Below are 13,357 nucleotides of genomic sequence, written 5' to 3' on the forward strand. Positions count from 1 at the left end.
TATTTTTATTGTACTCTTTATGCTCCCTCAGCTACAAATTCAGTTTTCACTCATCACTTATCTTCACAGTATTTCAGTTTGTGTTAGTCAACGTTCGATAATGTTAGCATTCCACCAGAGTGTAGTGTTGACGTTACAAAGAAGACTTTTGAGTGCCGGGCATGTGATGCAAGGCGAGTGTTGAACCAGAACTGCTGTATCACTGCTGCATGGGGAGTGAGCCAGAACAGTTGGTTGTATGAAAGTGCAAGTTTTCGATTGTGTGTGCCATTGAGCGGCGAAGGCAAACATGTTGGTGGGTGGAAATGATGACGCCGATGATGCAACTACACTATGTCATCAACACGTGCTTCCTGCCTCGCCTCCCCGCTGCCTTTCCTCTCGCTCATTGGCCCTCTCTGGTCATGTGACCTATGCTCTACTTCTGTCCTTCCCTTGGAAGACTCAGGCTGCTCTGTTTCACTTTTGGGGATGACGCTCATCTGTTCTGTGTGTATATACAAAAATACGCGTGACAACAGAGAGGCAGACATTGTACAGTCGTCAGGACCGGAGAAAGCTGCAGTAAGCTTAAATGAGAAAAGGCTCGGGGAAGTAAACGAAGAGGGAGGCAGACTGAGAAAAAGCTTGTAGAAAATGACAGAGCGGGGAGGCTAAGCGAGACGGAGAAAGACCAAAGTAGGAGCGGAAGTCAGTTCCGTCAAAGAATGGCCAAGTCTGCAAATGGTCAGTAATGTAAGAGAATTACACAACGCAGCAGCAGTCAGATATCTGCTTTGGAGGAGGCAGCCATGTTTTTTCTTCTCCTTCACCTGGCTGCGGATGCGTGCCGAACCTCAGCTATATCGTTGAGAAGAGGAGCGACTCCGCAAAGGCTGATCAGCCAGCAAGTAGCGGGAGAAAGTGCTTGGCAGTTGAAAACGACGACGATGGTAGAACGATGGTGAGGAGCCAACAGCAGGCGGTGTGATCTCGGCCTGGTGGACAGACAGGAGGATGAGGTGGCGAGGCTCGTGCGTTTGCAAACGCAAACGTTTTTCCGCTGCCAGTCACGAGAATAACAAAGTGACTCATCCTTGCTTTTCCATCATAAAGCAAGAGGAACTTCTCCATAGAATTCACACTTTGTGCTGATGCAGTCTCTAACAGTCCTTAACCCTCTTGCTGCTCATGCTTGCTGATCTCGAAGTGTCATCCAATTTTCCCTCTCCCCCTTTCCACCACATCGGCATCTTTCATACGATCTCCATTCTAATGTAGCCGAGTGAAAAAAACGTATCAAAAATCCCTTTTTCCCAATTTCTCCTTTCGTCCTTTGCGGAAGGTCTAGTGAGTCTGACAACAAGCACACTTCCACTTGTGCGGCTTCACTTCAGCATCGACTGCCGGTTTCACATGAGGAACTGACGGAGATGGAGGAACCGGTCTTGGTCGCTTCGTCGCTACAACTGGATGTAATCGGAAGGAAAACGACAACAATTTCAGGAGGCATACCAAGCAACGCGATTTTCCTACGGCTTTCACTGATGGGCGAAAGATGCAAAGCATGAAATCGGACAAAACCAGTCTTATGCTGGCTTAAAATGGAAAAACCAAAAGCTTCAGTGCTATGTGACACACGAGAGTGCATTGGGTGGAGCTGAAGGCAGTCAGTGCTGCTGTTTCTTAGTGACTCTAGCCCACAGCGCTTTCTGTTTCTGTTCACTGAACGCTCCTCCATTCCATCGTACGTGCCCGCTGTAGCTCAGATAATGGCCCCTCGCTCTGCACACACTGGGGAGGGAGAGAGAGAGAGAGAGAGAGAGAGAGAGAGAGAGAGAGAGAGAGAGAGAGAGAGAGCATTGGAGATGGATGTAAAGGCTGCACGAGAGTAGAGTGAGGGAGAGAGAGAGGAGAGGTGGGGGGAGGGTGTTGACTGAGAAGCCGACTGCATGTGCAGCCCAGAGAAAGAAAGAAAGAAAGAGGATATTGAAAAAGGGAAGGGAGGAGCAGACAGAGATAATGAGAAAAGAAAAAGGAGAGAACGGAAAGTGGCAGCCATAAGGGGAAGCAAAGAGAATGACGAAGGCGTGTGGCGTGTTAGGCGGAGGTGTGTTCTTTACGTGTGGCTGGCCGTGTGTGAATGCACACATCTGGATTTTGCTGCTCTCGCTCTGTGGCTGGATGAAATAAGGACGAATTACTAGGCAACACCTTCAGATTGCTTGTGTGTGCACATGCTCCTCTCTGCCGGCTCCTCTGCCTTCTGCCCTGCGACCGCTATCTCTGTCTGGACATCTCGCACCACGTAAGTTGTCCTTGAGCTCGCTTCATATTGTCAGGATTTCGGCTTCTTGCTCCTTGTTGGCAGCCAAGGAAGGGGCGAGGGGAGGGGGGCAAGAAGGAGGATGGCGAGTGTTGTGAATCAGGGGTTTAGGTTCAGCTGTCTCCTCAGTGGCTGAAGCCCCTTAGCAACACCGCTCTTTATACGCTTTGTCTCCTCCCTCTTTCATTTTCATTGTCAGTGTCAATTGAGCTGACGAGTCGCGTTGGATTTAAAGGGCTCCTGAGGTATTTACCTCCCACCCCCATGCACTTTTGGATGCTTGCCAAGAAGTCTGTGCGTGTTTATGTGACCAAGAGAGGGAAGGTTCAGGCCATAGTGTAAATATGACATCAAATATCACATTGTATGTAGAGCGGCAGGCATGACAGTGTCACTGTCTGTTAGTGTCATTGAATTGCAAGCGGTGAAATCAGTCAGGTGGAATAAAAGCTGAACTGTCAACTGTGTATTGCAGCATTGTCAGTAGATGTTGCTCAAACAAAATCCATCTTAGTGGTCCATCTCAACTCGCGTTTCCCACGTTGCTTTTGCATGTTTAGATGGTGAGAAAATGCGAGTGTCAGTGAGCAGAAGTGTGTGCGATGGTGGGATGTTGCAGTCAGTCTATTTCAACACTGTGCAGTTCTCATAACAGCCGCACACGGCCCCCACCCCCTTCCTCTTTCCCGTCTGATGTCGCTGATAGTGCAGACATGGGGCCTCTCACATACTAGCCTGCCGGCTGTTCGCCGCCAACCCCCTCTTTTCTAACCCCAAACCACCTCTTAGCACTGACATCACCACCCCCTGGGATCCGCACCACAGAAGGTGAATTCAAAAGATCTGAACATATTCCCTGTCCGGTCAATAAACACTACAAAGGTTCATGATAATAATATTGGAATGATGAGGGAAGCTGGACATTGGTTGAACTATAACCAAGAAATCTTTCAATTGGATTGTTTGACTCCTTGTGTACATCTATTGTAATCTGTCAATTGTAATGGGATACATTTTGAATAATTGCATACTGGATTTCTAATGCATGAGGCTCGGACAGTGGTTTGTAATCTTGTTGGAGGTAGTGAATGCCACCAGTTTCCTATGTGCATTCACCAAACCCTTCTTTATTGAAAAATGAAATATGATTCCCCCCCCAAAAAAATCACAACATAGGTATAGGATTTACTGGTAAACAAAATGAACGGGGAGAGTAGCCTTTTCGTTGAATCTGGCTGTCTTCACCATGAATTCAGAAAGTGTTCTTGTATTCTTCATCTCCATGTAGCTTAATGAAGTGTTCTTTTAGTTTAGCTCGATAGATAGTTGTGCTGGAATAGCATTGCTCAACAGGGGTTGCAAATATTGCAGTTAGGATACTGACTCCCTTCACTCAACTCAACTCAACTCTTATATGTATTTATAGAGCACTTTAAAACAATCACCACTGTTTTCTTGGAACCCAGGGGCAGCAGATACAATGAAAACAGCAGAGGCCCCAGAATTGAGCCCTGTGGAACACCACACGTTCCATTATACATGTGAATTCATATTCATCCGGCCACTTTCTTGCTCGACATAGTTAGCATGAAGTCATGAAAACAATAAAGAAATAACACGACATACCGTCACAAGTCGACTACTTGCACCAAATTCCCTGCAGCACAGATAGGCCATGCAATGTAGCTTGATCACCTGCAGCCAGTGATGGCCAAAAATGGTGTCAACACAAATCATATGAGTTAGGTGTGTGTCTTGACCTCCGCCAAAGCCCTGGGATTCAGTCGAACACAGGTTTAGAACTACTGGGCTAGGATGTAATAGTTCATCAACTTACATTGTTTCCCTCTATGTGTTATATTGTATAATTTATATATTAGGGATACCCTGAAAATTCAGTCCCTAAAGATTTCCCGCCCAAAATGGTCCAAAAGTGAATTATCGGTGTTCAACCAAAATACTTTTGTCAACCAAAAAATCACAGCCGAAACAGGATGCTGTGATAACACAAACATAAGTTGACGGCCCACTGACCTAAGCGGAGGTGTTGCCTTGACTTGGGAAAATAAGCCCAGAGCCAACATCACCCCGCCATGGCAGCCGGCCAATGGCTATGAGGAGAATCCTGCATGGCCAAAGAGGACTGCCTCTGGCCGCCGTGAAAGCGTGTTCATCGCTTGGAAGGAACCGGAGAACTTGCACTTTGTTCATACTGTAGGGCATGATGGCAAATTGAGATTTTTTTTTGTTAACTCCTCTTTTTTATGAAGCAGTTCATATCAGAAGTACCTTCTAAATGTGAACGGAATGCATCTTTGAAATGACATGCATGCGCACAAAACACGACGTCGCAGGACGCAGTGTTTATCTTAATGTAGTCGTGTGTGTGTAGGGGCTCATCTTATTTCTCTATTTTTACCTTGGAGGACCAAAACTACCAAAATTCAAAATAAATAACTGACTAAATAAATGAATAAATAAATGATTAAAAGTGCAACTAAAAACGGATATAAAATAATATAATTCGAAAATTAAATTAAAAAAAATTGATATAAATGGAAATAAAAACACCATAAATATATAAATATACATGAATAAATACATTTGTATTTAATTTTTGAATTATATTTTTTATGTCCATTTTTATTTTCACTTTAAGTCATTTATTTATTTATTTAGTCGTTTATTTATTTTTAATTTTGGTCCATACTGCCAGGACGAAATGTTTTTCAAAAGAGGGGGGGCGGTCCTAAGTGTGTCTTGGGTTGGACTCCACCGTTGTAAAACTGCCTTTCATTGGTCGAGTGAGCGGCTATATATATATGTATTCGTCTATGACGTACGTCCCATTTTGTTGATGGATTAATGACTTACGAATGACTGCCTATTGATGGATGCCCACTTCGAATGAACATGAACATTGACTGACGCCCATTTTGCTGAGCAATGATGACTGATGTCAATCATAACTGAGCATTGTTCTCTTTTTGAAGGAAGTATTATTGCTACAGCTCTTGTATTGTAAAACCCAAATTCAGTTCAACATAGTTCAATGGCTTCAACCAAAGTGCCAAGACACAATATCAGTCTGTAATTGTTTTCTACATTCTGGAATGTACCTGGACTCTGTTAATGATTTCTATGTTTGCTCTTGACATATCTATGTTGGTCATGCTTCCCTTAGCTCTTTAATCCTACTTTATGAGTTGGCATGTTCATGCGTAGTATTTTGTTGGTGAATTAGTTATAAATACATGCACTGAAATTCCACTTTAATAGTAAATTAGCAAGTAACAATAAATTCATAATCATGGTGTGAGTTCAGCCTTAGCAACCCAGGCCAGTTTGATGTTTGTGTAATCTATCTTGTGATAGTAGTTTGGTTTCACTAGTTATTTTCTTTTTAGACAATTAAAGGACACTGAAGTTGCACGTCAGTGATACTTCAGAGGGCTTACTTATTCCAGTTTTGTAATTAATGCACATTTTGTTCGCGATAAGTGCAATGTTTGCAAAATGACAACTCTAAACTACCAGAACCGGTATCTGTAACAGCAGAATTAACTTTTCCCACCAAACTGAGACAGTAGGTCATGTGAGGTTGAAAGTTTGGAGACTTTTGTGTGGCACATTTACTGGAAATACATTTTAGTCTTGAAAACCGGTATACAAAAGGACAATTCCTGTTCTGCATTTACTCTTCAGTCTTCCTGTACTATGGGTTAATTTTCAACAGACTGTTTTGCATAGTTCAACAATTCTGCCATAAATATGCAACAATGGCATTATCTGTAGATTACTTTACGTGTCATTTGTCCTCTAAAGCAGTACTCCATACTTTACCTTGTAACCTATTTAATATGACTTTACAGCACTGGGTGTGTGTTTGTGTATTTGTAAAAGGTGGGAAAGAAACATGGTTAAAAGAGCAGACGAAGGGAAAGGAAAGATGCTGTTATTTGTCAGTATTTTAATTACTGTATTTGGGAATGCATAAATATGACATCTTAAGTGTACTGTATACAACTGTTTATATAGTAGTCACTCAAGTCATGCTACTCTTTAAAAAAAAAAGTTTTTATCTTTCAGACTGTTCAAGAAGTCACTTCATTGGATGGCCCCAGAGGTGGAGACCAGATGGAAATTGGGTCACATGACCGCCTCCAGGAAGGCGTGCTGAGCCTGGACCTGTCCAATGGGGTAAATTGCTACCCTAATGATGAGACATCTCAAGAAACAGAGCAGAAGAGGGCAGCAGATGTACCTCAAAGGCAATGCTGGGTGCCAGCACATGGCAAAGTTCAACAGCAACCGTCATTGAACCATAACAGCAGTTATGCAAACCCAAGTAAGCCTGTCCACCATGTGGATATGGAAGATGCTCACAATCTGGTCACTTTGTCTGCCATTGCCGGCACCTTACCTCCTTCCTCCACCTCTTCCTGCATCCAAGTGCAGCCTGACATGATGCAGCTGTATGAGAAATTCACCCGGGAAATGGGCGCTGGAGGGGCTCGGGTCGGACACGCTGCAGGGGCTCCTGACCCAAGCCACACACCTGCAGAAGACATGAAAACCCTGCAGGCAGCACTGAATCATGCAAAACGTGGCCGCAAACCTCCGAACTGCGACTGTGAAGGGCCTGATTGTCCAGACTACCTTGAGTGGCTGGAGAAGAAAATTAAGTTGGCAATCAGTGAGAATCATGACACCAGCAAGAGGACTGATTCCCCACATTTACAGCCCAACATTCAGCAATCCCATCTGCAGAATCAGCCCTATCTCCAGACAAATGGTGGCCACCACCACCACCTGACTTCTTCATACCCCCAGCAGCAACAACAAACGAAAGGTCCTCATGCTGGCCAAGTACCCTCGAAACTCCCTCCAATTCCCTGCTCCCCCCAGGTGCTCTCAATAGCCAAGGAAAGGAACGTCAGCCTTCAAACAGCTATTGCCATAGAAGCCCTTACACAGTTATCTGGGACCGGGACTCAAGGTGCCGGTGCCCCAGATCAAGCCCTCCTTGATAATAACCTCCATTATCACCAACATACCCAAAACCTCTCATCTCCAACTCCAAATTGCACTAACTTGATTCCATCCTCTGCAGACACCTTTTCAACATCGCGCTCTCAGTCCGTCCCTCCAGGATTACACACTGACCAGCAGGTAACAGTGTCCTGTGAGCATCACAGGCCCCAATCACAGGGCCAGCCCCCCCATGCTTCTACCTCTCCCTTTCCAGGCCAGGGAAATCCTCAGAGTTTTGGCCGAAGTCCCCAGCAGTGGGCACGGGGTCCACACGGAGCTTCTGAAGACCGCCTGTCCCGCTATGCTGGTACACCTCACGCTCGGCCAGACCCAATGTCAGAGCTCAAACAGCTTCTGGGTAACACCAGTGGAAAGTTCGGAAATGCATCTTTCAAGTTCCCATCCGCACAGCAGATTCCTGAGAATGGAGGAATGCAGGGACAGGGCAAGCAATCTTTGCCCAGTATAAAGCAAGAGCCAGACTTTGGTGATTATTCCGCCTCCATGGGACATTACAACATGGATAATAGTCAGTTGCAGCTTCGCCACTACCCTGGTGCTCCCATGTCTCCTGGTCAAGCAGCCATTAGACACTCGACTCAGGCAGCTTTGCAACAGCACCTTCACTACAAGAGGAACCTCTTCTCTAGTCATTCCCCTGGCTTTGGCGCACCAGGCCCTGCGCCTTTCCAAAACTTAAAAAAATGGTGGCCACAGATGGAAGCCAACGGTTTCAATCATCTGAGTATAAAACAGGATCCCAAGGAACCCAAGAGGAAAAAAATCAGCCAAGGATCCCCTGTCATTAAAAGTATGAGCGGGACGCTCCCGGGCCCTCTCCTTCCTAAACCCAAACCGATTGTAATCAAAAAGACCAAGCAAAAAGCCTCTGTGCCAACGTTCCTGCCTAAGAGTCAGATAACTGTGGAAAAACCTTCAGCCCTTATGATGGGCCGAGCAATCACTCTGAATAACCTGCAACCGGGTTCACTGCCCCTTTTACCCTCCCACAGTAACTCCACTCAGGCGGTTGCTGCAGGCTTCCCTGCACCAGCCCAATCTCAGGTATCAATTTCCAACCTCGAAATGGCTCCCTCTTCTGCTAATTCTACTTTGTCAGTGAACAATTCCACCCTGATGGGCTCCGTGCCCTCGTCAATGGCCCATAGAACCAATGCTAAGTCAGAGGAAGTGGGTAGTTTAGCCCATAGCAATGCTAGCACTGCCTCATCTCTGACCTCCACATGTCCACCAAACACCTCACGATTATCTGGTCTCATAAACGTAGACCCTAAGTATGAAGAACTGATCCTGCAGTTTGAAGCAGAATTTGGGGACTCAGCTGCAGACACACCATCAAGCAAAGCCATGTCTGAGACAGTTACAGCTGCACAGATCATGAATCAATCCCAGACCAGTGCCCTGGATCTTACATCATCTACCACTCAGAATCAGCCATCCTTCAATCACACTCTCGAGTCCTGCTCTGCACCTCATAGGAACAAGGAGAAAATGGATGCCAACAAAGATGAGTCTGAAACCCAAAGTGAACTTACCTCAAACCAAGCATCCCCAGTGACCACAGTGAAGGAGCAGCGGGAGCCCCAGTCCTCCATCTCTAAAAATCAGCAGCCCCCACTTGATAAGCATCTACAATATAATCAGATACAGGAAACGTTCAGCATACCATCCTCCCCCATGCCTAAACGGATGAAATTTGAAGCCACGGGCGATGTAGCTGTTCTTTCCACCACTTGTTACTCTGAAGAGGACACTCCCACTAAGGATGATCTGCCCTTCTCTCCATCTTTGAAAGGGTTTTTAGAGTCCCCCCTCAAATATCTAGACACCCCTACCAAGAGCTTGTTGGCTACCCCTTCTAAAGATCTGCAGGCAGATTTCCCCACCTGCACCTGTCTGGGTGAGTCAATGTGTGTCAATATATTAGTACAGTCATCAGAAATTGGACATGGTACTTAATGCAAGTTATTTATTGTTACCTCATGGATGTCCACTATGGAGGACCAAAAATTCCAACATTAAAAAATAGATAAATAAATAAATGTGAAAATAAAAACAGATACAATTAAAACATTTAGTAAATAAAAATATTAAAGGAAATAAAACCAACCAAATATATAGATATAAATAAATACATAAATAAATAAAAGTAAAAAACAAAATAAAAAATTTAATGAGAGATTACAAAAATAAATTAAATGTGGAAATAAATTAAAAAAAATATATAAAAGTACATTTAAATATCAATCAATAAATAAAAATTCTCTGCTCTCATTTATTTATTTCATGCTGCAGATGTTGCCAGCATGAAATCCGTCATGAAATGTTATTTAAATGAGGGGGCAGTCCTAAGCGTGTCATGGGTTGGACTCCAACTCCATAGCAAACTGCCTTTCAATGGTAAAGTGAACAGGTCGGTGGCAAGGAAGTCTTGCTGGCTTGCATGGAGAGCTCCAGCAATGAACTGTCACCACAACTTGCGACTTGAGTTACTCGACAACTTCACAGAATTTCCTGTAAACAAAAAGGTCCAATGCTTCCTTCGTGTGTGTGAATTCTTCCTTGCAATGGAAGGGGCAGAGTCCGACATAGACTAACTTGTTGATCAACCAATTGGCGAATAATTCAGCCCAAGACACAATAAGGACCGCCCCTTCATTTGAATAACATTTCATGAGATATTTCATGCTGAGAGCCTTCTGCTGCATGAAATAAATAAATATGAGAGCAGAGCCTTTTTATTCATTGATTGACATTTAATTCTATTTATATAATTATTTTGTATTTATTTCCATATTTATTTTTATTTTTTGAATCTCTTTTTTTATATTTTTGCATTAATTTTTACTATTATTTATTTATTGTTTTTATTTCCATTTCCACTTATGTTTTTATTTAATTTTTGAATTATATTTTATATCCGTTTTTATTTTCACATTTATTTATTTATTTACTTATTTATTTTAAATTTTGCCATTTTGGACCACACTCACACACAAACAACCTAACAACAACACAGCACAATAACTGGACAGTAGTAGATTACATTACATTACATTATATGGAGACAGTTTTTATTTCCCAGTGATTAGTGTTTACAGTTACTTGTGTTGGTTCTGCTGTTGTGAGCCTCGTTTTTTTAATCTTCCTGGGAGCTACATGAGGAAGATTGCTTCTACCCAGTCTGTCTCTACAATACAGAATTATCTCTAAAATCTTCTTTTTTTCTTTTTCTTTTAATATTTAGCTTTAAACTCAACTCGGCATATATCGCAATATATTTATTTGAACTAAGTAACATGATGAAAAAACATCCAAATACTTTGAATACATTATTCGTTTTTTGTGTGACGCACTGCTTTGGAACGGCTCCAGCTGCTGTATGTGCCTCTACTAAGCGTCAAGACTTGCCAATAACCCCAGTAATAACACTGCACTTAAATGAACTGCCTCAATGTTACATAAGTACTGGACATAGCTGTGATTCCAGTGTTTGCGCTGAGCCATGCCCAGGTGCTTCTACAGACAAACCTCTTATTACCTCTGAACATCAGAGACCGATGCACATTTTCGGTACGGTACTTACCTCATCACTGCTAACAGTATGGTAATGTGCAAGCCAAAATGTGTGTGAAAGGTTAACGCACTGTACATTAAGTTGTAATCAGTTTTTACTCTCTGTACTCAGTTTGTACTCAGTTACTCATAAAGCAGTAGCTTTGTTTGCAATGTGTGTTGCCGTTTTAAACAGATGCATCGCTGATAATATTACATGTGGTACAGAATGAAATGTATATTCTAGTTGTACAAATCAAAGATATTTACTAAATTCCAAAGTGCCTTTTGGGTGTTGTTATGATTGAGTTTCTCTGTTTCTTAGAACAAGGCCTAGAGAAAGATGACGCGCCCTACTACAATCATTTGGGATCTGGACCCTCTGTGGCTTCCATACGAGACCTGATGGAGACACGGTTTGTCTTCTCTTTGTTAGCTTCCTCCTACATGCTCTCAGTCTTCTCCCCCTCACGTGCTCCTCCTCCTCCTGCACCTCCTCACATTTTGTCCTTAGGGAATCCATGACCCAGAATCCAACAGTTGGAACAGGAAATATCATCTTCATCATCTTCATCATCATCCCCATCATCATAACACAGGCTAAGCAAGAAGCAGCAGCAGATAGCTGAGAAGGGGAAGAAGGATAGGGATCAAATCCCAGAGAGAGGGAGAGCAAATGATGAACACAGAGGATGAATGAGGGAGGAAGCAAAGAAGGTAGATCTTTTCAATAATTGAAAATGTTTGTCCACTTAGAACAGGGGCAGATAGTTATTTTTTTAGTCTGGTGCTGAATATTTATTTCCTTTTGTTCATATTACTCAGTCGGAAAAAGGTGAAGTTCCCTCTCCGGGTTGTGGATGAAATCCTGCCCCAAGTGGAGGAGTTCAAGTATCTTGGGGTCTTGTTCACAAATGAGGGCAGGATAGAGTGAGAGATTGACGGACGGATCGGTACAGCGTCTGCTGTGATGCGGACTCTGTATCTGTCTGTCGAGGTGAATACGGATCTCGAGCTTCATTCCTACCCTCACCTATGGTCACGAGCTGTGCAAAAGAACACGATCCCAGATACAAGCGGCCGAAACGAGTTTTCGTCTGCAGGGTGTCTGAGATCTCCCTTAAGGTTAGAGTAAGAAGCTCGGTCATCCGGGAGGGACTCAGAGTCGAGCTGCAGCTCCTCCATGTTGAGAGGATCCAGATGAGGTGGCTCGGGCATCGAGTTAGGATGCCTCCTGGACGCCTCCCACGTGAGGTGTACGGGGCATGTCCCACCGGCAGGAGGCTCAGAGGACAACCCAGGACATGCTGGAGAGACTATGTCTCCCGGCTGGTCTGGGAACGCCTTGGGATCCCCCCGGATGAGCTGGATGAAGTGGCTGGGGAGAGGGAATCCTGGGCATTCCTGCTAAAGCTGTAGCCCCTGCACCCGACCTCGGATAAGCAGTGTAAAATGATAGATGCATAGTTGCCAACTTTCCCGATAAACGCGGGAGACTCCTGAATTTCAAGCCTACCTCCCGTGCTAATCTCCCGATTTTACAGTAAACAATTTAACATTGTGGTGAATATTTGACACAGGATCTGGCAACGTGCCGCCAACGCGGTGAGAAAGCCAACTTCAAAATAATCCTTACCTGACTAAATAATATATCAACGCCTTTTTAAAATAATAGCTTAAGTCATTTTATTCCGATTTTTCAGGAAACACAAAAAACTGAAACATTTGCATCATGAGGAAATGATTTAGGCAAAAAATAATAATTTGCAAAAAAAATTACATAGGCTATTATTTTAAGAGGGTGACAATATGGAGAATGCTTTGGAATGCTTTTATTTTGAAGTTCCTGGAAGCATGTCGTGGTATAACTATTGCGTTATGTCACCAATATAACTTTGTCCTGAAGTCACATTCAATTGCCAATTAAGGGCGCTAAAAAAAGACTAAATTACGCTGGCATTGGATTGTATAGTGCCTGTTGCCAGCGTTTAGCGGTGGCTAAAAGCGCTGGCAGCTAACAGCGAGACTCATTGGATGACTTTTCAAAGGCTTTTCAATTGACATAAGTGAGTCTGCACACTTTGATGCTGACAGACTGACACGGTTGTCATTACTACTGATCACTTTAACAAACTGGGCTTACTCAAATGTGCAGTTGTAGTCGGCAAAATCGCAACTGTGGTTCTGACATCACTTTGTCTCATGGGCTAAAACCTATGGGAAAAGATTTGTCTAAAATCTCACTAATCTTTCAAGAGAGAAAAATATTGTGGCTGCACATCATATCTTAGATATGATGATGGTTGAAAATGAAAAACAGTTGGTCATTCATTATTAAGTGGAAATTGTTTTTTTTGCCTTCTGTATTCATAATTGTCCTTTCACTCACCAAGCAAAATACATATATTTTTAACTTTATCTGAATACCCGATTTTTCATTAT

The 13,357-nt window shown here is 43.4% G+C and overlaps 1 protein-coding gene across 4 annotated transcripts in view; it reads left to right on the forward strand.

Annotated features, from left to right (window-relative positions):
- Positions 1 to 13,357, forward strand: part of tet3 (tet methylcytosine dioxygenase 3) — a 47,483-nt gene that overhangs the window by 19,726 nt on the left and 14,400 nt on the right. For 3 of the 4 annotated variants that reach the window (XM_086074991.1, XM_086074993.1, XM_086074992.1), the window contains 2 exons: positions 6,395 to 9,260; positions 11,241 to 11,331. In XM_086074991.1, coding sequence (XP_085931117.1) covers positions 6,395 to 9,260; positions 11,241 to 11,331 — 2,957 coding nt within the window. Of the gene's footprint in view, positions 1 to 443; positions 2,288 to 6,394; positions 9,261 to 11,240; positions 11,332 to 13,357 lie in introns of those variants that run through there. The other variant, XM_086074994.1, reaches the window with a different exon arrangement.

The sequence above is a fragment of the Leptonotus elevatus genome, chromosome 5, assembly GCF_054856555.1.
Source record: "Leptonotus elevatus isolate MCC_2025b chromosome 5, RoL_Lele_1.0, whole genome shotgun sequence".
Lineage (NCBI taxonomy): Eukaryota > Metazoa > Chordata > Actinopteri > Syngnathiformes > Syngnathidae > Leptonotus > Leptonotus elevatus.